At 40.7% G+C, this 21,781-nt stretch overlaps 1 protein-coding gene across 1 annotated transcript; it reads left to right on the top strand.

Annotated features, from left to right (window-relative positions):
- The first annotated feature begins 7,827 nt into the window (after positions 1–7,827).
- Positions 7,828–21,475, top strand: tmem116 (transmembrane protein 116). Its single transcript, XM_066689651.1, has 11 exons — positions 7,828–8,274; positions 8,718–8,764; positions 8,926–8,989; positions 9,433–9,564; positions 17,115–17,219; positions 17,334–17,383; positions 17,512–17,595; positions 17,725–17,863; positions 18,755–18,899; positions 19,262–19,338; positions 19,600–21,475. Exons 1-11 carry the CDS (start codon positions 8,194–8,196, stop codon positions 19,807–19,809), a joined length of 1,134 nt encoding a protein of 377 aa, XP_066545748.1. The 5' UTR covers positions 7,828–8,193; the 3' UTR covers positions 19,810–21,475.
- Positions 21,476–21,781: the final 306 nt, after the last annotated feature.

The following is a 21,781-nucleotide window of genomic DNA, read 5'->3' as shown; positions in this document are numbered from 1 at the left end:
TTTGGCAAGCTCATTATTAAAAAAAAACAAAAAAAAAAATACTAAAGAAACAGCCAGCATTCATGAATGCTCAGATGTCTAAGGGTAGCATTTTGCATTGGAATCTATTTAAGAAAAGGAAATGGTTGACAATCTGTAATATTGTTATCTGGTCTGAATACATTTTGTTAGAAACACTGGAATGTTGAAAGGTTAATTTTTTTTTCTTTTTTTTTTTTTTAATAAAGCCCTTTGAAAAACAATGTGTGGCATGTTTTCAGTTAGGTTTAGTGTTCCCATTTTTGTATTAACCCGATTTCAATGCTTTCAATTTTTCAAAATGGGTCTCTCCCAGATTTGCTTTCAATGAACATTACTGGCTTTTCCAACAAACCAGATAACTTGTGCTTATGAATCGGGTAAATACTTTACAATATTGACTTTAACTGCCAATTCAAATTGAAAAACCTGAAAAGTCACGTTCTTTACTTTTTGTTTGGAGTTGACAGTTGCTGTGCAATTTGATTGGACCACGACTCGACTCCTGTGGTAGACAGACAACGTCCCCAGCCTCACCTTGTTCTTTGCTTTATTATTTCAGTTTGACCAGTGGTTGTGGCAAGAATGTTTCGTAATGTAGACATTTATAAAGTTCCAAGGGAAGGGCATTGCTTTTGTTTGTTTTTCTTTGCATGTAAATCTTAGTCCAGTTCTCTTGTGTGGCTGCTCTTGTTAAACCCTTCTCTTGCAATGCTGTAGTATTGAGATTAGCTCTGGCCCCAGGTCTCTTCCTCCACTTCAAGCAGTGGCCAGTTTGATTTGGGAGGCTGAATACCTCAATCATAAGCCCTATTCAATCTCTTTTTCCAGGGAAGTTTCTTCTCAGCTCTGAGTAAAGGATGTTCTCACTCTCCCTGAGGTACAGGGCGATGGCCTCTGAATGTACCCAGTTATGGGCTGTTAGGCCATTATAAACACAGCAAAACGACGACGTCTCTGATCTCTTCTGTGTCTGTGTAGTGAGTGGTTGTTGAATAAATCCGTGCAATGCAAGCAAGGGTAATGTTTATCCCGTCAGATCTGCAGACAGTAATGCTTCTCAATTAAATCATTCCCTTCATCACTGCACTGGCCACCACAAAAGTGCAGTGATGAAGGGAATGATTTAATTTGGTTGAGTTTCTGGTGAGAGGAAAGGCATCAATGGGGAAAAATGTAATTCCATCTCTGTCTTGAATATCATGGTGTGAAATAATGACTGTTGTATTTTACCGCTTTCTTTGTTTGTAGTCTACAGACACTTTCTTTGGATGAACTCAAACATCTACTTAAAGAGGAACGCAAGTATTTTGGGCAACAGAAAGTAGATTTCACTTCCCCTTGCAAAGTTTTGTGTGTGTTTTGGTCAAAAAATTTCCGTAATTAAAAGGAACAGCCTGTGGTTAAAAAACTTCTCACAGTAGACCTCATCCAGGACAACCCCCAATCCCCACTCTCTCCCCAAGCTGATATATTAAAAACGTAAGTTGACCTCACATGTCGCCATGTAGGCAGTAGCAAATATAACTGAAGGTGTTGAGCATTTCACAGAATAAAAAAATCATAATGTCTGTTCTGTATAAGAACATAAGAAAGTTTACAAACGAGAGGAGGCCATTCGACCCATCGTGCTCGTTTGATGTCTGTTCGTATCTTAAGTCATCCAAGTATCCTATCCAGTCTATTTTTGAATGTTCCCAAATGTTCAGCTTCAATCACATCGCTGTGGAGATTGTTCCAGACAACTCTGTGTGAAGAAGTGTCTGCTGATTTCCATCCTTAAAGCCTTGATTGTAGGTCTTGACCTTCAATTTTATTGACTGTTCCCTGCCTTAATGACCTTGCAGTTTAGTCACGTCCTCAGTGCTTTTGTTTGTCACTCAGACAGCACCCTGACAGAAGATGAGGTAATCATCAAGGGAATGAAAATGTTGTGCAATTGCAGTAAACTACCCTAGAAAACCTATTTAAAAATAAAAATGTATTTGATTGGGAAATAACTTCTTATGGACTTTTGTGTACATTTGCTAGTTTACATGAGTTACTTGATTTGACTCCAGAATAATGTAGTGTAAGTGGTACGAATGAGCCCCGGTTACACATGATAGGTTTCTTAAGTGCATGATATACTTTCTTCACTCCGAAGCAGATTGCTATACACTCACCTAAAGGATTATTAGGAACACCATACTAATACTGTGTTTGACCCCCTTTCGCCTTCAGAATTGCCTTAATTCTACGTGGCATTGATTCAACAAGGTGCTGAAAGCAGTCTTTAGAAATGTTGGCCCATATTGATAGGATAGCATCTTGCAGTTGATGGAGATTTGTGGGTTGCACATCCAGGGCACGAAGCTCCCGTTCCACCACATCCCAAAGATGCTCTATTGGGTTGAGATCTGGTGACTGTGGGGGCCAGTTTAGTACAGTGAACTCATTGTCATGTTCAAGAAACCAATTTGAAATGATTCGACCTTTGTGACATGGTGCATTATCCTGCTGGAAGTAGCCATCAGAGGATGGGTACATGGTGGTCATAAAGGGATGGACATGGTCAGAAACAATGCTCAGGTAGGCCGTGGCATTTAAACGATGCCCAATTGGCACTAAGGGGCCTAAAGTGTGCCAAGAAAACATCCCCCACACCATTACACCACCACCACCAGCCTGCACAGTGGTAACAAGGCATGATGGATCCATGTTCTCATTCTGTTTACGCCAAATTCTGACTCTACCATCTGAATGTCTCAACAGAAATCGAGACTCATCAGACCAGGCAACATTTTTCCAGTCTTCAACTGTCCAATTTTGGTGAGCTTGTGCAAATTGTAGCCTCTTTTTCCTATTTGTAGTGGAGATGAGTGGTACCCGGTGGGGTCTTCTGCTGTTGTAGCCCATCCGCCTCAAGGTTGTACGTGTTGTGGCTTCACAAATGCTTTGCTGCATACCTCGGTTGTAACGAGTGGTTATTTCAGTCAAAGTTGCTCTTCTATCAGCTTGAATCAGTCGGCCCATTCTCCTCTGACCTCTAGCGTCAACAAGGCATTTTCGCCCACAGGACTGCCGCATACTGGATGTTTTTCCCTTTTCACACCATTCTTTGTAAACCCTAGAAATGGTTGTGTGTGAAAATCCCAGTAACTGAGCAGATTGTGAAATACTCAGACCGGCCCGTCTGGCACCAACAACCATGCCACGCTCAAAATTGCTTAAATCACCTTTCTTTCCCATTCAGACATTCAGTTTGGAGTTCAGGAGATTGTCTTGACCAGGACCACACCCCTAAATGCATTGAAGCAACTGCCATTGTGATTGGTTGGTTAGATAATTGCATTAATGAGAAATTGAACAGGTGTTCCTAATAATCCTTTAGGTGAGTCTATATGTCTGGACTGAATTCCTTAGAGTCTTTAAATTCATAACACTCCTTTTCATCAGAATAAACATTGATACATAACTAAAACCAACTAGCAGTACATGATCAATTTTACCATCTAGCCCTGCCCCCATTGTATTTTTATGCATTTTGTTTATGCATTTTATGCATTAACACTTAACAATTGGGTTTCCCTTCCCTTCCCTTTCTATAGCAATCTTTATTGTACTTGTATTTTACTGCATGCCACTTTAATTGCCAGTGAATATATTACGTTTAATCTTTATTACTGTAAAAGATCTAGCCCTACCTACCTACTTTTTTTTTTCTTCCTTAGTTTGGTAATCATTCGTTTATTTTTTCTTCTCCTTCACCTAGTTTGTAAGTTCAAGCATTCTGCTGGAGTGATTCCAATGCCTAATTCAATAGGATATAGCTGCTCTCCTTCGTGATATAAGTTTTTTAAGTGTTTTTTTTTTTTTTTTTATGGAACTGAAATGTAATAAGGTACTTTCCTTAACAGCTTGGATGAGAGCCAAGGACTATAAGTATAAAAAACGGAAACAAGACCTCAAATTTATTTATTTTTGCTCACCAGCATTTGGTAAATTGAGCTGTTCAGGAAACAAAATGTAAAAAATACATTTTCTGTATGTGGTGATCTGTTTGCTTTGTTCTTCTGATTCCACATTAACCAACATTCCAGTGGTTGGGGAATCTACAGACTTGCCTTAAAACATAAGACACAATACCTTTATGGTGAAGGTATACTTTTAACATGGGCTGCGTGTCCCTGCCTTAGGTGACTCCACTCTTCAGAGGTAGTTTTGACTGGTTGACTTTTACTAAAAGAATTACCTACGTTTACTTTTCCTTTTCATTTCGACATCATATATTTAGCATCTCGGAGTCCCTGCTGACTCTTTGTGGAATTTCCTGTCCTTTGCTTGTGTACACAGTGTAAATGCTGTGTGGAGGCAGGAGATCTGAAGCGGTCGAGCGTTGGCTTGGTGTCATTCTGGGTCTAGTCTGTTTTCACTGTATTGGCTGCCTCCCGCGTTGTCCCAGGTGGCATCTGTGTAATATGCCAGGACAGTAGAAGGTTTCACAGGCCTCGTGATAGAGGTAGCTGTATTAGCTCAATGTCTGTTGTGCACAGTGACTCCTACAATATTAGTTGCCCTCAGCTCACTGTAATGGCTGTAGTTGATTTTCATCCAAAAGTGTCACCTGGTGTATAGCAGTTAAAGAGATATTACTCATACAACAGGCTGGGTGGCCCAATATTTTGAAATTTCTGCCTGTAGCTATCCATTACTGGAACAGCAGGCATTCCCAACCACCACAAACTCTTCTACACCTTCTCCTCCCTCTTTTGCTAATAAATAAAAACATAATAATAATATTAATAATAATAATAATAATAATAATAATAATAATAATAATAATAATAACTACAGTTCATGGAACTAATAAAGACCATGACTGCAATATTTTATGATTTAACACTTTAATATTCTTCACCCAAGGCAGGGCAAATATGCTGGCATTAAAAGATTTTCTATAAATTTAGAGCAGGAATAAGACTAGTTTTGGTCTCTGTCGAAGATGTGGTTTGCCTTTGTTAAAACTGCCAACTGTGTATGGTTTGGATACCTCTTTAAAGTATTTGTGCTCAAAAACAGCAAGAGAGGAAGTATGTTTACTTGCTTCTCATTTTGCTCGTAGTAGAAAGTGCTTGTGGTGGGGGTGCACTCTGAATGCCTCATCTTTATGTGTATGTATAATTATAAACACTTTATAGCCCTGCCTGCAAATATTTATATTTGTTTTATTTCTGGTATTCTGTGCAGGGATGTTGTGTGCTTGGTTTGAGATTAAGGCTTTATTCAATGGGCCATATCATTGGATTCCTTTCCACTACTGATTATCTGTCAGGTAATGCTTGGGTTCCCTTTCAATACCTGGTCATTGGTTCTGTTGATGAACTAGAATTATTAATGTTTAATTTGTATTTTAAAGTTTACAGTTTTCCCAAGGAAGTGTTTTTTGAGGACAATTAATTTCAGGGGACCTTATTTTTCAGGAATCACAGTCAGATCTTTCACCTTACCTGGACAATGTAGCATAGCAGCAGCCTTGGCCCTGGAGACATCTTATTGCTTGGGAACTATGGGAAGAAAAACAACCAGTAGGTGACTAAAAGAGCTGTACCAACATGAGAAAGTGCCATGCTTTATTTCCTGGAGACCTTTTTATTTTTCACTTTCACTAATAGTCACTGATATTATTAACGGATCAACTGCAAGACAAAAGAGTACTCCAGAGTGAGGACTAAAGAAACTGGTGCAGCAGACATGAACTTGTGTTCCACGGAAATACAAAAGGGAAACCCAAGCTTCTGTTCACGTCAACGGATCTGTTTAACTGTTGTGTCACTTGCATTATGTCTCAAGTCGCCGAAAATGCATTTTCCCAATTCTCTTCCTGTTCCATTTATCGCGTCTGTCTGCACAGTAAAGCATATATTTTGATCCGCTGATCCGCTGATACAAGCGAGTAGTCAGTTTCTCTTTTTGATATGAAGATGATTATGCTTTGCTTCATTACAATATACAACATGGTCCCTTTTAAAACAAGGGCTTGAAAACGACGCCTGGGAGGAGACATCCAAAATAAAAAATAAAGAATATATACACGTCTATCACCTGCATACTTTTTCTAACACTCCCATCATTTTGGCCTCTGTTACTATTATGTTGCTTTCCCAGAATTTGATCGACTGACCTGGTTTCATTTGTCCTTTACTGAACTTTGGCCATAGTCCCATACGCAATTAAGGTTGCACTGAACAATTCCCCTTCATTTTGCCAAGTGGCACATTAGTTAGAACAAAAGTAATGGGACAAGCCGCTCTCAGCCTTCAATAGACAGTACGAGAGATCCAGTGCCATGTAGATGTTTCTGCTTTTCCATTGGCACCATCACTGCCATGAACGAATTGTGATATTCTGGACAACAGTGCCCTGCCAGACAGCACTGTATTGCAGTATTAGGGTGAGTGGCAAGACAATAATGCCTTTCACAAAGCTGGGAGGGGAATGCATTTCATTGCCTTGCTCAGAGCCCCTTCATCAATCCTATAGAACACCTCAGGGATGGACTTGACAGGTGAATCAGACACTGAAAGCATCTTGTGTGGCTTTCCTCAAACCTGTCCTTTACATATAACTAGATTAATAACAATAAGAACAACAAACAACAACAAAGGTCAGATAAAATAATATTTTATCTGACATTTTCTCAAGCAACGGATGACAAACTGTTATTAAATATTGAACTATACATACATTACATGTACATTATTAAACCTGCACTGTTCAATACCTGGTTCAGGGTACAAATAATGCATCTGCTGATTAAATGTATTATTATTATTGTTATCGTATTTACATGTATGTATTTATGTATTTGGGATGTGTATAATACATTGCAGGCAAACAATTGTGTTAATTTTGTATAAGCTGATGCTGTAGGGTTGTGGCTGGTACAGTGTGTAACGATTTATATTAATATATTTAAAACCTGGGCACGTTGTTTGGGCTTGCATTATTCGTGACAGCGGATCTGAAATAAAATACTGATGGAGGGCAAACAGGCAGGGACTCGAACAGAATAATTTCAGTCTGGTTGTTTGTGTTTGAATCAATTTGTAGTTCAGGTTAGAAAAAGCACTGACTTGTTTGTTTGTTTGAACCCTTGTATTGTGTTATCAACATAGTGCTGTTTAAGATATTGATTGTACTGTACTCAATCTAGCAAATGAACAAGGATGATGATGATGATGATAATATAAATAATGTATAAATTCACAAACTCTTGATGTATTTGTGTTGCTTTATTAGTTTGGTAGTTTGTGGCAACATGTTTTTCATCAGTGCATATTTATAATCGTGTAAAGCTTTTGGTATATTTAATGATAATAATAAAATAATAATAATAATAATATTATTATTATTATTAATATAAAAATACATGACGTCTTTCTAAGTTGCAATGGAATAAAACAAATCGTCGCGGAGAGAACCGAGTTACTAATAATTACTCAGATGACTTCCCTTTGTTGCGCTAAAACAAGGAACCCATGGGAAAAAAACACGATTTGTAATGTACAGAGAGCTCTTTATATTTAAACTAGTCTCCTATATTAGTATAAAAATGCTTTTATGAGGCTACACAGATGATTATAACCCCGACCACAGTAATCATGAATTAAAACCCGACTCAATCAATGATGTACACATTCCCACAGCTGAGCACTTTTCCACTGCGCTGCCACTTCGTGTTTGTCTAGACGCGCTACTTGGTGCTTCGGAATATATAGCGTCCTCCGGGTAACTCCTCCCTGTGTGCGGACAAAAACAACCATTTATACGAAGGGGGAGACCTGGTAACGTGCAACCTTTATAAAGTCACTAAGTAAGAATTGATAGCACCGAGACAGCCAGTGGTTTTGCAGCCCGAAGGAGGCAGGCGTTTGGAGAAAGCTGCGGACCGGAGCGCACAGCGTTTGCGCCGTTTCCAAACCTGGCTCAGTGCGCCAGAGGCTCCAGGCTTGGGCAGGACACGCTTATACAGCAGTCGGGGAATTGGCACTTTCCTGGACTGTCATGCGAGAGGAACATTCAATATTTGTAAATCTAGATCAACACATCTGGACGGGAAAGGCTGTGGTGGAACAAAACAAAAACCTTTTTAAAAACAAGAATTGCTGCGTAAGTGCGCACTGAACGTCTCCAATGCGGCGATACATACATCTAACCAGGGAGATGGACATTTCTATTCAAAATTTAACGGCACTGGCCCATGACTGGACTGCGGTGAGTGTTTTACAGCAAGCACACACACAAGGATGTTGTATTTTGTAATTTTTACATGATGATGATTATATTTATTATAAACTTTAAGATCATACGAATAAATGTTGAGCTTTTGGTGTGCAGTCCTTGTAATTTCTGACAAGTAGTTGCCTACAATGCACAACAATACAATCCAGGATCACACAGGCTAGGCAATTGATATACATATACTAATAATAGAAGTAACCGTCATGTTAAAAATAAATATAAATATAAATTCCTTAAGTAAATGAAAGAGTTGGGATTTTAACGGCTTTTGGAAGTAACCATCAATCAATTTAATTTCCAATTAACAGGGATTTAAGGCAGGCAGCAAAAGCGCATTTAATGGTATTAAATCTGAAAACATGACAATTTGGAAGCAATATGACAATATTTCCGTTTTTATTCCTATACATTTTAAGGTGTATGATGCTGTAAGATGGATCCAGCTAATAATGGCAATTCTAAGGTAAAACTTTTAATTTGATTTTAAAAAACATCAGTCAATTAAAGAATGCCCATTCATAACATATGCAGATATAATATTCACTATTATTGTTATTATTTTGTTGTACATAAATCCATACTGTGCTGTATAAATGTATTAAGTCCTTTCTGTTTGACTTGTAGCATCGCCGGATCAGGGTCTATAATTGCATATGCAGCCTTCCAGAATTTAATTAAGACCACAGAGGTAGGTTCATATATTTGCACCCAACAAGGTGAAGGTTAATGTTAAGGACAGCAGACCTTATTCTAAGGCCGGGGCCTGATCTCACAAGCGGGCATAGACTCTCCCGGTCATGGTGCATTGTGCTCTGTTTCAAATCCCTTCTTTCTTTCCAGTTGGAGTTGCTGGAAAGTAATCAGTTCCTAATATAGGATTAATGTGTTGTTAGTGTGATGCTCATACAGGGTTCCCTTATTTTTTAAAATTAACTTTAAAAACAGGACTTTTATGTTTCTGGAATTCTGTGTCTGAAAAAATCTTGCTTTTTAACAAATTAATTGATTGATTGTTTACTCTAACTTTAACTTTAATTTATTGTGGAATGTTTGCACAGCTTAAATTGCTGATATTCAATATGATTTTTGAACTATGTGGTGCAGTGGTGAAACTCTGGTCATCTCCTGTAGATTCGCCCGCTGTTCTACCTGAGCATCACAGACCTGCTGCTGGGAGTGAGCTGGCTGATAGGGGCCATTCTCTACAGAGAGCCCTTCCACAGTCAGAACATCGCCTGCTACAACCTGCAGTCCATCGGACAGGTGGGTCACATCTCGCTCTCTTGTCTAGCCATTTGGCTGAGGAGGGGTTGGCCAATTTAACCAATTCATAAAACCAAATTGTGTCTGTGCCCCTGTCATGTTGTTTTATCACATTTGCCCTTTCATTGTGCATTGTCATGTGCCTTGTGTGTTGTTGTTTGTGCAGAGCTTTGCCATGCGTGGCATGCTGGTTTGAAATGGAATCACTGCTCAGACCGCCTGGCGCGACGCCAGCCCCCTCGGCTCCCTTGAACTTGAATACGCACGCAATTCTGCTGTGCCAAAAGGGCTGAGCTGCAGAAACGTTTATTCATTACACATTTTTTTATTACACTCGCCCCTGAGACAGACAAAGCTCGCCCTCACATGGCACTGCCAGCAGAGGGATGCGTTGTGCTGAGCACCTGGCACACAGAGCACAGTATCTCAGGACACGGTCAGTCCACCCGAGCTGTATTTTTGAACAGCAGTGTATTGGCACTACCGCTACACATCACCTGATTTGCAGGGCAGCATGTGTGTGCTTTCATTCCTGCTGTCCAGACCTTGTGAAACATGTCTAATAACAGTTTAATAACAGTTGATGTCTTTTATGTGTATTTCATTTAAAGAACGATGCTGTCTGTTGTAAACGGCATTGAATTGAAATGTTGTGTACTTGTGAAAAATAAAAGGGAAGGTGTACAGTTCACTGAGCACCAAAGTGTCACAACTGAGTTACAAATCAAATTGTGATAAGATATTTCAGCTGCGTAGTGATTTATAGCTTTTGTGTTTTAACAGCAGAAAAACATTAAACCGGGGCGGCTCAGCATTGTTTACCAGGTTGTTCTTCTGCGCTCGTGATCTTCTCTCCGGGGGTTCGTGATGTGACAGGCTGTAATTATAAACAGAGCAAACACCCACGGCAGCTTGCCATTGTTACTAAGACAGCAGCAGATTGCCAGAGTCACGAGTTCCATTCCAACACCAACACTGGGGTTTATAGGAGCTCGAATTAATTTGACTTCTCTGACATCTGGCTCTGGTTTTTCTCAAATAAGAACCAGATTGGGAGTTGGGTGTGTTGTATTTGGAATATCTGGGAAAAGGCTGTAGAATGAGAATATGAGAAGAGAATTAGAAGAGAATAGGATACTCAGCCCATTAGAGCGTGCTGTGTTACCTGTAGTACCCGAAATCCATATTCCATATTTGAAGTGTCTTCTTGTGGCTGTGCAGAATCTACAGCTAAAACGTGTATCTTTGAAGTCTCCTTCCTGAACTTAGTTTGAAATAAGGTTCAGAGTTCAATTTTTCTCAGTTTTCTTTTATAAACTTTTTGACTAGGAATGAACAATATTATGATCTTTCCTCTGTCCTTGAGCCTTGGAATGTACATAGTTGCTCTTCTTTGGATTTCCTCTTTTTTTTTTTTTTGTTCTGGTTCCTATTTTTGTTTAGATCACTGGCGTCTTCTGTGTTCCAGATGTGGAGAGACTAAGGCACTGCACAGTTTCTGCACAACCTGTCTTGATGTCTAGATAACACTCTTTGCCATGTATCCGAGCTTCCTGTATGACTTTCATTTTGCTTCTGCAAATCCATTTATCCATGTGAACATAGGAGGTTTATCTGAGAAGCCCATGGTTTTAAGAATGCCTCGATAGCCTTGGTCCAGTTTGGGAATACAGAACTGGATTTGATTTAAGATCCATGCCCTATTCCAAACTGACTATAAAAGGAGATAAAAAAACACCTGCCAAATTGTATTTGTGAATCAATCAGTCTTTAAAGAAGCCTGGTATGCTTGAGAATAGAACACAGGCACAAATGAATTCTGTGAGATGTTTCCTACCATCTGATAAACCTGATCAAAAACATTAACATTTATTTGCAATGTAAAGCAGATGGAAATACAGATTTCCTGAAGGACAAAGCAAATGACTGCCTACGTGTTATGCCATCCTTTCTTGCTATGATTTCGAATTGCCGTCACTGAAAATAAAGCCCCTGAATGAAGAGTGAAGTGGGGCAGGCGTTAAGTGGTGTAATAAATGGGTCTCTTTCTCTCTTGCCAATACTTGGCTGTATTTGTCAGTAGATTACTAGTTTTCCCAGGGGCACGTGCCAGAAAAGGGAGACCCACTCAGTCTTTGGTGTTTTTCAGCAGAGAGACTGATGGGAGTCCCAGCAGCCTCCTGTTCCCAGAGCCGCTCATGTGTGCCGCACGGGAGCCTGCGGGTACGAGGTAGCCGCCCAGCACACCACAGAGTTGCCCTCCGGACAGGGGTGTAGCTGTCACTGCGCCCAGGCTGATCAGAGCCAAGCAGGTGTCTGCCTGCTGAGTCGTAAAGATCCGAGCTGACAGCCTGGATTGTGTTTCTCTGAATAGTCTCTCCTCATTCAGAAGGGCCACTGCCAGAGCCCATTAGCAGGAGGAGAGAGTGTGCCGAAAAAGCACCAGAGAGACGGGGAAAGTTGGAGCCCCCTGTAATAAATTAAGGATGAACAAGACTTGCAGGTGACAGGGAAGCTCTAAGTAGTGAGGAGGCTTGCTGTGAAGTTTACCGACTTCATCCCCTGAATGCACTGTAGTATTATATTTATTTTTGCCATGACTGGTAAATAACTATCAGTTCAACCAAATCGACTCAGATATGCTACACAGATCCAGAAGTGTTGTTCTCTGTTCCCCTCAAAGTGTCTAAATCTTGTCACCCCTTTCTGTGACCACCGAGTGCATCCTAAAAACCACCAGTGAAATACCCTTTGTGGAAGCCGGGTCTATTTAAAGACCTTGGTAACCTAATATAATTCTGTAGTGAAACTGCATCCCACCTGCTTTTGACGGGATTCATTTTGTCTGCATTGCTGCATCATGTTTCTGTCACGCTGCACGGCATTCACGGACTCTTCTAGGAAATCCTGTTTGCAGAGGCATGTGATTACCTCCAAGATATGCCTGTGCTATATAATGACAGACAGAGAATTGTGCAACTGCAACTTATCATTCGCCACGAGCATTTTGTTTTTCCATCCACTTTCTGTGTCATCCATTGCAATGAGCCTAACCCGGTGGACGCTGGGAAAAAAACAGGGTCTCTATTGGCTTTTTTCCAACGTGAATATCTGAGTTTGTCCATTAGATCTCGTATTAGGTGTTCCACAAGCCCAAAGGTGTGAGGATGATGTAGTACTCTCATTATTGGCATACAGGGAAGCAGAATACTTAACTAGTGAGTTTCAGAGTCATGTGCCAGGGTCATTTGTCAGCTTTCTCGCGTCCGGGCACTCGGACATCTTTTCAGAAGTTGGTTCTGCCTGTTTCATATGAGGGGTACAGATTACATGACAAAAGAAGTGACGAACATTAGTACATTTTTCTTGTGCCAACAGAGAGGAACGTCCATTGTAAATCGAGCAGAAAGCACGTGTGGAAATGCCGAGTGGTTTTTTGTTTGTACTGGAATGTAACAGAACCAGATGGGAATGTTGCTGATTGAAGCTGAATAGATTTCAGATTGTACTTGTAGGTGTTTTACACTTCACTTCCAGGAATAGATGCCTTGATTTACTGGTGGAAAAAACAGGTGCTGTTTAAAGTAAATTACAGTCCTTATAATAGGGGATAGTAGGGGATTAAAGACACAGAAGCTTTCTTTTCTCCGAAACTTTCTCTCATTCAAGCATTTGAGGTAACCAAGTAAGACTATCCTTCATTTACATTTCAGGTGACACAATAAGTATATAAATAGATTTTTTATTTTAAGGACTCTACCATTATTTCTCCTCCGTTTGGTATTAGCAAACTGCACTAGGCAAACCGATCCTGCAGTCTCCTCCGAGTCTGGTTGTAATTCCTGTCTCGGAAACATCTGCAGGAAAGCCTCTGTGGAATGGATTTTTTGGAAAAAGGCATTGATATTGTCTGCCTATCATATGCCCAGAAAAAGGCTACTAATGCTAGACTTGCATTGCAAAAACATGCTTTAATGTTCATGAACCTGTGGATTAAAACGTTTAGATGTGTTTACTCTGTCTGCATTTTTCAGCGTGGCTCCAGCAAAAAACTAAGGGTGACGATTAGCCAGCCTGGACATTTTATATTGCTTAATTGTAACCCATTTACATCACTATTAAGAAATAAGTAAACTGATTACAAGATTTGTTTCAGGGGGGAGGGGTGATTTGTTAGATTAGCCAGATTTCATTCTACTTACATAACAAGGTGTTCCGAGGGAGAGAAGAAAGCTGATATTATGTCTCTCTCAGGAGCTAATGGTGCCTGTTTGGCTGAGGTAGTCATTACCACCGCCGCAGTATGGGGGCATTACAATTCATTGTTTGCTGAGGTCAGGGAGGGTCAGGTCCTGTCAACCCTAAATCCTCACAAGTGAAAGCCTCACACCATGCGGCAGGGATGGTACTGCCAACTCCCTGTAGACTAGGTGGATTGAGAATGGCACAGGGGTCAGAGGTCAAAGTCCTACAGGTCATGTGGTGATTTTATATTATTTTATAACAGGACGTAGCACATCTATAGGGTAGACTGACACTACATTGCAGCTGTACTATACTCCTATATAATGCTGAAGATAATTCCTGGCATCAGCAAAATAAACTCTAACTGGTGACTTTCCATTGAAGAGCTTTTTATTCATGCCATTGCTCCAGTTTTAGTGAATTCCTGTCACACTAGCTTGTGGTCCACCTGTGTTTTAAGACGGCCTTAAACATGGTCAGTGGTTCTCCGTGAGCTTGGTATGTCATAGCTGGTGATGACTGCAACGTCCACAGCAACGTGATGCAATTTGACCATGCCATTAAAGTGTTAGGCTATGCTCTGTGTTTTTTCTTATCCATTAAGTAACAGTGCATCAGTTGTACAGTGGGGGGGAAAAAAGTATTTGATCCCCTGCTGATTTTGTACATTTGCCCACTGACAAAGAAATGATCAGTCTATAATTTTAATGGTAGGTGTATTTTAACAGTGAGAGACAGAATAACAACAAAAAATCCAGAAAAACGCATTTCAAAAAAGTTATAAATTGATTTGCATGTTAATGAGGGAAATAAGTATTTGACCCCTTCGACTTAGTACTTGGTGGCAAAACCCTTGTTGGCAATCACAGAGGTCAGAGGTTTCTTGTAGTTGGCCACCAGGTTTGCACACATCTCAGGAGGGATTTTGTCCTTCTCCTCTTTGCAGATCCTCTCCAAGTCATTAAGGTTTCGAGGCTGACGTTTGGCAACTCGAACCTTCAGCTCCCTCCACAGATTTTCTATGGGATTAAGGTCTGGAGACTGGCTAGGCCACTCCAGGACCTTAATGTGCTTCTTCTTGAGCCACTCCTTTGTTGCCTTGGCTGTGTGTTTTGGGTCATTGTCATGCTGGAATACCCATCCACGACCCATTTTCAATGCCCTGGCTGAGGGAAGGAGGTTCTCACCCAAGATTTGACGGTACATGGCCCCGTCCATCGTCCCTTTGATGCGGTGCAGTTGTCCTGTCCCCTTAGCAGAAAAACAACCCCAAAGCATAATGTTTCCACCTCCATGTTTGATGGTGGGGATGGTGTTCTTGGGGTCATTCCTCCTCCTCCAAACACGGCGAGTTGAGTTGATGCCAAAGAGCTCGATTTTGGTCTCATCTGACCACAGTACTTCACCCAGTTCTCCTCTGAATCATTCAGATGTTCATTGGAAAACTTCAGACGGGCCTGTACATGTGCTTTCTTGAGCAGGGGGGCCTTGCGGGCGCTGCAGGATTTCAGTCCTTCACGGCGTAGTGTGTTACCAATTGTTTTCTTGGTGACTATGGTCCCAGCTGCCTTGAGATCATTAACAAGATCCTCCCGTATAGTTCTGGGCTGATTCCTCACCGTTCTCATGATCATTGAAACTCCACGAGGTGAGATCTTGCATGGAGCCCCAGACCGAGGGAGACTGACAGTTATTTTGTGTTTCTTCCATTTGCGAATAATCGCACCAACTGTTGTCACCATCTCACTATCTGCTTGGCGATGGTCTTGTAGCCCATTCCAGCCTTGTGTAGGTCTACAATCTTGTCCCTGACATCCTTGGACAGCTCTTTGGTCTTTGCCATGGTGGAGAGTTTGGAATCTGATTGATTGATTGCTTCTGTGGACAGGTGTCTTTTATACAGGTAACGAGCTGAGATTAGGAGCACTCCCTTTAAGAGAGTCCTCCTAATCTCAGCTCGTTACCTGTATAAAAGACACCTGGGAGCCAGAAATCTTGCTGATTGATAGGGGATCAAATACTTATTTCCCTCATTAACATGCAAATCAATTTATAACTTTTTTGAAATGCGTTTTTCTTGATTTTTTTGTTGTTATTCTGTCTCTCACTGTTAAAATACACCTACCATTAAAATTATAGACTGATAATTTCTTTGTCAGTGGGCAAACGTACAAAATCAGCAGGGGATCAAATACTTTTTTCCCTCACTGTATATCCTGAGAAGCGTGGCTGGTTTGCTTGACTGCTTTATTTTCATGATAACCAAATTAGTTTTGGGAGAAAAGCTCCTAGCTGACCGTATTGGCACCGACAATGAAAGTCACGCAAAGCCCACCGATGTAGCACTAAGCGAGCAGGCGTGCGCAGCACTGACGCACAACCCCTTGCTCATTTCCTGTCATTCATCCTAGAGAGACTTTTTATTCCGCATTGAAGGCGAAGCACATGTAACAGGAGTTAATAATGAAATGAAAGGAAGGCTTTAGTTATGAAAACTAATGACCCCCAAAGTGGGGTCTGGGCACCCTGGAGGTTTCCAAAGACTGTCCAGAAGGAAACTAGATAATAAATGAATATAAGAATGAAAAGAATGAAAATGGCCAGTTTACTCAAGGGAAAGGAAATTAAATCATCTCACTCTCCCCTGCACCAGTTGTTTTTAATTAATGGAAATGCATTCCAGATGGACCACTTTTTAATACTTTATGAATACAATTTGCATAATAATAATTACTACATTGTACTTTTTAATGGCAACTGTTTCACAGCAGCCGTTTTAGAAGAACTCTACAAAGACAGCAAGTGTTTCTCAGTGTGCAGTTATTATCTCAGAAACTAGACAATGACTTGACCTCAACAGCAAGTGAAACAAGGACAGAGAGCAGTGCTTCTCAGCCAAGTCTGATGTGTATTTATCCCTAAAGCAAGAGAGGTAACCATTATCTAACCAATACACACACAGTAATCTTTTATTGTTTACTTGTTTCCCGCTATGTTAAAGATGACCTCATGTATTCTTATAGTAACATTTTACAGGTCACCTAAGATTTTTAACAGCTGAAAGAAATGACAAAGATCTAGATAAGCATGTGATTTGTTCAGTTAATGGCTCATCCAAGAGCTGTGATGGAATGAAAACCAGAAGTGACCAGACTCCCGAAGACCAGGATTGTGAAGCTCTGATATAAACTCGGAGCAGATGTATTACACCCCCCAGAACACCTGGGCTAAATTACACACAGCTAGTGCTTCTTCTAGTTGACAACAAGAGGGAGACAAAACCAACTGTCTTTATCTTTTTTCAGGTATTTTATGTGTCGTCCTTTTTCTACACCATAAACTACACCTGGGTCCTGTACACTGGCTTAAAGGAGAAGTACAGCAGGAAATTAAGTGGATATTCTGCACTGGTAAGTGATGCTCTCCCTCTTAATATCACTGGTGTTGAATTTTACCTTTTCGGTCCAGTTTTGTGCCATTTGTGTGCATTGCTCTCATTATGTCATTTCTTCCTGTTTCTACAGTATTCGGAACAAGCCTATAGAATCAACAAAATTGCCGCAGTGCTATCAAGGTAACCCGTGAACTCAAGTCATGTTTGTATTTGAAAAAGTGTTCTTTCCACAGAATAAAGCGATTTTGCACGTTCTGGCCTGGTTCTAAAGCCCCAGTCTGACAGGGTTTCCATCTTTGTGTCCCCAGCGTGGTTCCTGTGCTGCTCATCGCTCCCGTTTTCTACGTTGGCAATTCAGCAGAATGCTATTGGAACTTCACGCAGCCTTACAAGTATGTCATTGCAATTATTTATTTTGCAGGATTATTTATTTATGTATGTATGTATTTATTAATGTGCACCACTGTTTTGATTTGAATTATGGGAAGTAAAAGGCAAACTGATGTGATGTTTCCCCACAGATGTCTGTTGATGCACACCGGGGACCTCAATCCACCCACAGGCTACAATGAATCCAACACAACGTCCTGCCACGTCCTGCACTACTACAGCACAGGGGTCTTCCTGCTCGCCTTCCTCTTCACCCTCGTAGGGATTGTGGTAAGACAGGATTTTCCAAAGCAATTTCATGTCACTTGTTTCTTTTTGATGTGTTTATTTATTTTCTGTCTTGAAGAGGACTCCACAATTGTTGGGGTGCTGTTTCTCTGATGGATCTGTCCTCTCTTTGTCCCCCAGTTTGGAATATATATGATAAAACCCTCGTAATAACAAGACAGAGCACTAAGACGAGATGGCATAAGAGAAATCACAGGCACATTTGTTAAACAGTTGCAGCGACGTTTAATGCATTGTATTCAGAGCTGTGCGTGCGTGTGTTTCAAGTCAGACCAAGCAATCGAATTAATTCAGAATAAACGATTGCAAGAAAAACAGCCAATGTATAAACATCTGGTTCCTGAGTGGATGTCCTCGCTTAACCCCAGACATTGCTAGATGAGTCACGCCAGCCCTGCGTTCAGGAAATTCTCAGCTTTTAGTAACTTTCAGTTTAAACAGCATCTTGGGGCTGAGGGATCTAACAGGAGGCAGGGCTTTGTTTGGTGTTTTGATTGAAAATGGATTGTCATAACAACTACATTTCCTTCTTTGTGCAATACTCATCCAGACAGAGTGGGAAGTCTTGTGAAAGATCCCATAGTTTGTTTATTTATTTGTTATTGTTTTTTTAATAGAAAACATGAATCCCTACTCATGGTCCTGACAGAATGTCTGTTATTATGGTTATAATAAGTAATAGAGGGTGTTTAATTTCTATTGGAAAATGTTAAAATTTCACAATCCCTTAACTCCTGTAATTACTACAGGAATGGTAGCTTTCTTTCCCTTTTAACAAGACGGAGCCACAATCCTAAACCACCATGTCCCACTGTGGCTGTAGTTTTGCCACGATGGCTGCAGTTGTGTCTCACTGGTGCTGTTCTCTGCCAGGTGCTCATGGCAAAGGCCTGCTCTCTCTACAAACGCGTTGTGAACTCCAGCGGGTTTCTGGGCGACCAGCAGTGGGCCAACATTACCGTGTTGGAGCGGCGAGTCTTCCTCTACCCTTTGGCCTTCTTCTTCTGCTGGGGCCCAGGTACGTTATAATCATGGCACCATACGGACCACTCTCACTGTGGCCCAGCAGGCACCAGGACCAGGGCAGCTAATAGCACACCGAACCTGGGCTTACGTCTGTATGCATTGCCCAGTCATGTAGGCTAACCCAATAGCACAAAATGGTGACAGTATGAAATTATGTACATTGAGAATATACTTAATTTGACACAGATATAAGAGGAATGCAAGCATGCATAACATATTCAGTGTCTGACTGGTGAGGGTACAATCAGCACTGTACACTGATTTAATCTGGAAACGTCACCATTTTACCTATTATGTATTCAAATGATCTTTATAAATGTTATAATCTCAGCCATGTCTGATGTTCTCTTTCAGCTATTCTTCTGGCTGTAATGAAGATATTCAACCCAAGAGGACAGGAGAATCTCTATGTTGCCCTTTACATCTTACAGGTAAACTGACGAGTTGTTCAAAACCCCTTTGCACCCACCGGTCAGAGACTGGTCATGAAAAGAATACTGAAGTTCAATGAAAAAAGTTTATGGACAGTATGGAATTCTAGGTGACAATGTGAACAGCAATGAACAGTGCAGAAAGAGGGTGTAGGTGATGTTGAGAGACCAGTGTAGTCTCACACTTGATGCCTGGAACAGGTATCTTAACAAGAATCTCCACCATTTTGAACCCCTTGTGTGCTTTTTTGCTGTGTGCAGGCTCTCACGTCGGCCTCGCAGGGGCTGCTGAACTGCGTGGTGTATGGTTGGACACAGCAGATGTTCCACTTCATGAAGACGAGCACCCGCCGAGACATGGACACGCAGACCCCCTTACTGCGCTCGCAGAAGAAGAGCTACGCAACCCTGCACACTGCGAGCTCAAGCACAAGCACAAGCACAAGCACAAGCACAAGCACCGCCCACTAGACTGCTACACAAGGACACCAGAGCGAGAAATTCCCAACCACATAGGTGGCCAATAAGCTTCTGGCCAAAACTTTCTAGTAGTGCTGCATGGATGAAGCAATGATAAAGCGACAGGCTGCAAAATACTGTACATGTATTATTTCTTAAGATCCTTTTCTTCCTCATTAGAAAAGGGAAACACCTGAAGATTGCGATACTCAGAGGAATTTCTGGTTTTAAAGTCAGGTGACTTTCTGAGGTCTCCTCCCTACCCGAAGCAAAGTGGAATTTTTCTGACGAGGTCATTGCCACAAGCCTGGCTTGTCTCCTTCAGACAGACAAAGACATGTATTTAATTGCTCATTCTAACGGCTACTTCTCTCGTTGTGTTTATTCAAAAATGTCAGTGTTTGACAACAAACAAGACCCTACATATGTTTAAAGACATTGAGAAGGGAAAAAAGTTTTCTTCAATTACTTAGGATAAATATGTCAGAACAGCTGGTTCTATACCACAAATGTGATCCACAAACTCTGATCCATTTCAATGAAATATGGAATATTTGCATTCCATCAGGAACCAGAGAGACTGCAACACTGTCCAGCTTCAGCAGTGCCTGGCCTATGAAAGAATTTGCCAAAAAACAGGTGTTTGGAGCTGCAGTGTGGGTGTATTTCTACTTCCATTCATTCACGGGACACTAGTAAAACGACATCACCTCAGACAATCACACTAAACCCTGCTAAGAAGAGGAAACCTGTGCAACTGTGCAAGTCTAAGTCAAGTGGGAAGGCTCACCCAGCGGCCTCATGGGCAAGACGTGTCACCCCCTCTCCCAGCCCTTTTCAACAGGGTGTATGTGATCAGAGAGTATGATTAAAGACCCGTAGGTGCAAGGATAATGTTTATGTGCATTGAGCTTTGTAGCTAAGCTGCTTGTTTTACTGCATTGAATGTTTTCACTTGTTTGTAGTAATGAGTGGGATATTGCCTCTTTGACAAAGGAAAAATGATTTACTTTCCTACCTAGATTTAGTACTGCACAGTTTCCAGTCTATCCACATCTATATATTTCTTCTGTTTCATGCACAGCAGTTGAGTATATAGCAAAACTGATCTTCCATAAGAGTTTGACTGGATGATCTCTATTTTTCTTCTATTAAAAAAGCACATTTTTATAAGCTATACAGTTATTAATAATAGCATAGTGCCTATTGCACAGTATGTTTTAAAGGTATGTCTTTTTGCTGAATTATTTTGGAGGAACGAAAAGGGACTCTAAAACACTATGCCAGCATTTGGCCAGATGAAAGAGGGACAAACGTGATATATATAAATATATATAAAAATGCTTTTTTGAACTAAATAAATAACAAAAGGAACCTACTTTGGTCCACATTCAGTCAGCCTCAATGCCTATTTAGAGTTAAGCATAGTGCAGTTTATGGAGGTTTCATAGGTGTGTGTTTTCAGCACAGATTTGGCTGTATGTTATTCTAACTGCAATCTGCTAAAGATGTTTAGGTTGAATATCAAAATGCCAGTGATGAAGAAACAATGACAAACATCTAGGTTTTTGTTAGAATTACTGATGGTTAACAACATAAGGAGATATTTATGTATTGTTTAAATTATTTGTGGATCATATGTAATTCTGTAAAAATAAATAGAAACTGCAATACAAAATGCCAATGGTGTACATGATTCATCACTTTTTTTATTTGTATACATGAAGTTTTAGTTTGTGGGTGTATAGTGTTGCCCATTTTCCAAGCAAGAATAATTTCTTCCACTATTATTCCAAGAGGGTCTTGCATGTCTATTTCTCTGGGGATTTCTGGGCTGAAGAACCAGAAGAGTTTGAGTGAACACCATATGGAAGACTTATACATATACTGCGCTATATTTACTATGTTACATCATCATCACCCTCAGCCTATATCGATCCACTACTGGATGAAGACCTCTCCAAGATGTTTCCACTTGCTTTGA

The sequence above is a fragment of the Amia ocellicauda genome, chromosome 17 (genome assembly GCF_036373705.1).
Source record: "Amia ocellicauda isolate fAmiCal2 chromosome 17, fAmiCal2.hap1, whole genome shotgun sequence".
Lineage (NCBI taxonomy): Eukaryota > Metazoa > Chordata > Actinopteri > Amiiformes > Amiidae > Amia > Amia ocellicauda.
This window is presented reverse-complemented; position numbering and strand designations above follow the sequence as displayed.

Bases quoted from the DNA above. Each gene is read 5' to 3' on its own strand.
- tmem116 (XM_066689651.1), top strand. From the start codon at position 8,194: ATGCGGCGATACATACATCTAACCAGGGAGATGGACATTTCTATTCAA. The intron at 17,864-18,754 runs GTAAGACAGGAT...GTTCTCTGCCAG, and splicing joins TCACCCTCGTAGGGATTGTG to GTGCTCATGGCAAAGGCCTG. The intron at 19,339-19,599 runs GTAAACTGACGA...TGCTGTGTGCAG, and splicing joins TTGCCCTTTACATCTTACAG to GCTCTCACGTCGGCCTCGCA.